Source organism: Myotis brandtii, unplaced genomic scaffold (genome assembly GCF_000412655.1).
Source record: "Myotis brandtii unplaced genomic scaffold, ASM41265v1 scaffold131, whole genome shotgun sequence".
In the NCBI taxonomy this organism is placed as follows: domain Eukaryota; kingdom Metazoa; phylum Chordata; class Mammalia; order Chiroptera; family Vespertilionidae; genus Myotis; species Myotis brandtii.
This window is the reverse complement of record NW_005354632.1, coordinates 5,212,596-5,214,076: the sequence shown is the minus strand read 5'-3', so window position 1 is coordinate 5,214,076 and position 1,481 is coordinate 5,212,596. Positions and strand designations below refer to the sequence as shown.

The following is a 1,481-nucleotide window of genomic DNA, read 5'->3' as shown; positions in this document are numbered from 1 at the left end:
TCTCTTACCCTTTGAGACAGCATAGAGGGACCTGGAGAGTATGCTAAGTGAAATAAGCCAGTCAGAGAAAGACATATCACATGATCTCACTTATATGTGGAATCTAATGAACTGAAGTATAGTAACCTCCATCTTGGGCAAAAACTGCTGTTTAAAATTTTAACCCTGCTATTCTGGCTTCTGTAAACGTTTGCTTGCTTAAATAATAGGGAAGACTAAGACTATTCCCCATTCCAGAGAGGCCATAAACTATGTCCCAGACAGAGTTGTCAGTGCTGGCGCCAGCCTTGAGATATGGTCTCATACAGGACTTTTTCTCAGAAGGTCTTTTTCTCAGAAGGTCGGGAAGTCTCATTCCAAATTTGGAAGACAAAGAGCTGAAAAAAGTATAAATAAGGAAGACTTCCACCATATTGGGCCCCAGAATTTGAGAAGCGATATTTCCTCTGGGCCCTCTAGCGCTAGCGAAATGAAAAAGACTTCAAATAAAGTTGGCTTATTAAGGCGTCTTCTGCTTTACAATATAACAGAACAAAATAAACTGACGAACTAAATAGAGGCAGAGGCATGGAAGTATGCACTGCCCAAGATCACAGACAACAGTGCAGGAGGGGGCCGGGAACCTGGTGGAGGGGGGCACTGGGAGGCATGTGTAATACTCTCCACAATGAAGATAAGTTTTACAAATTATGCCAAAATAAAATTTCAATTAAAGAAAAAGTATCAGATCTCAACGAATTTACACGTTTAATGAGAAAGACAAAGCTAATTTGAACAGTAGAGTCAAATTCCGTATTAACCTAGCAGGACCCAGGCCAGTGCTTCTCAACCTTCCTAAAGCCGCGACCCCTTAATACAGTTCCTCATGTTGTGATGACCCCCAATTTCATTGTTACAAATTGAACATAAAGCATAGTGATTAATCACAAAAACAATATGTAATTATGTATGTGTTTTCCGATGGTCTTAGGCGACCCTTGTGAAAGGGTCGTTCGACCCTCAAAGGGGTCGCGACCCACAGGTTGAGAACCGCTGATAGGCGTTTGGAGCTCAGTGCGCGTGCGCACCTGCAGTTTCCTGGGCCGGACTGGATGTAGGTGCGAGAGCCTAGCAGGCGCCCAGGTGAAGGTGATGATGATGATGATGCAGCGGGCCGGGTCCACACCATCACCACCGTCACACAGAAAACCTGAAAAACACCACCTGCGCATAAACTTGCCTCTAACTTTTCACATTCAAATGAGATTGGGAGTTTTTCAAAATTCACCACCGCCAAACCCGGGCTCTTCGGGAAATGGTATTTATTCAAACGACGCGTCAAGTTTTCGGAGAGAACCCAAAGCAACAACACCCAACGTCCGTTCGGGTCGGCTTCGCACCCGCTCGCCCCGCTTCCCCAGGCCGCTCTTTGAACCGGGGAACCAACAGCAACCGCAATAAGACAGCCGCCGGGTCGGGAGGTGAGGGGCAGGTAGGTGGCT

At 46.1% G+C, this 1,481-nt stretch overlaps 1 protein-coding gene across 3 annotated transcripts in view; it reads right to left on the bottom strand.

Moving 5' to 3' along the window:
* Nucleotides 1-1,473, bottom strand: part of CLCC1 (chloride channel CLIC-like 1) — a 27,228-nt gene extending 25,755 nt beyond the window's left edge. Inside the window, exon 1 of one of the 3 annotated variants that reach the window (XM_005860081.2) lies at nt 1,068-1,473. In XM_005860081.2, coding sequence (XP_005860143.2) covers nt 1,068-1,211 — 144 coding nt within the window. In that variant the 5' untranslated portion in view covers nt 1,212-1,473. The remainder of the gene's footprint in view (nt 1-1,067) is intronic. The other 2 variants (XM_005860082.2, XM_005860080.2) reach the window with 2 other exon arrangements.
* Nucleotides 1,474-1,481: the final 8 nt, after the last annotated feature.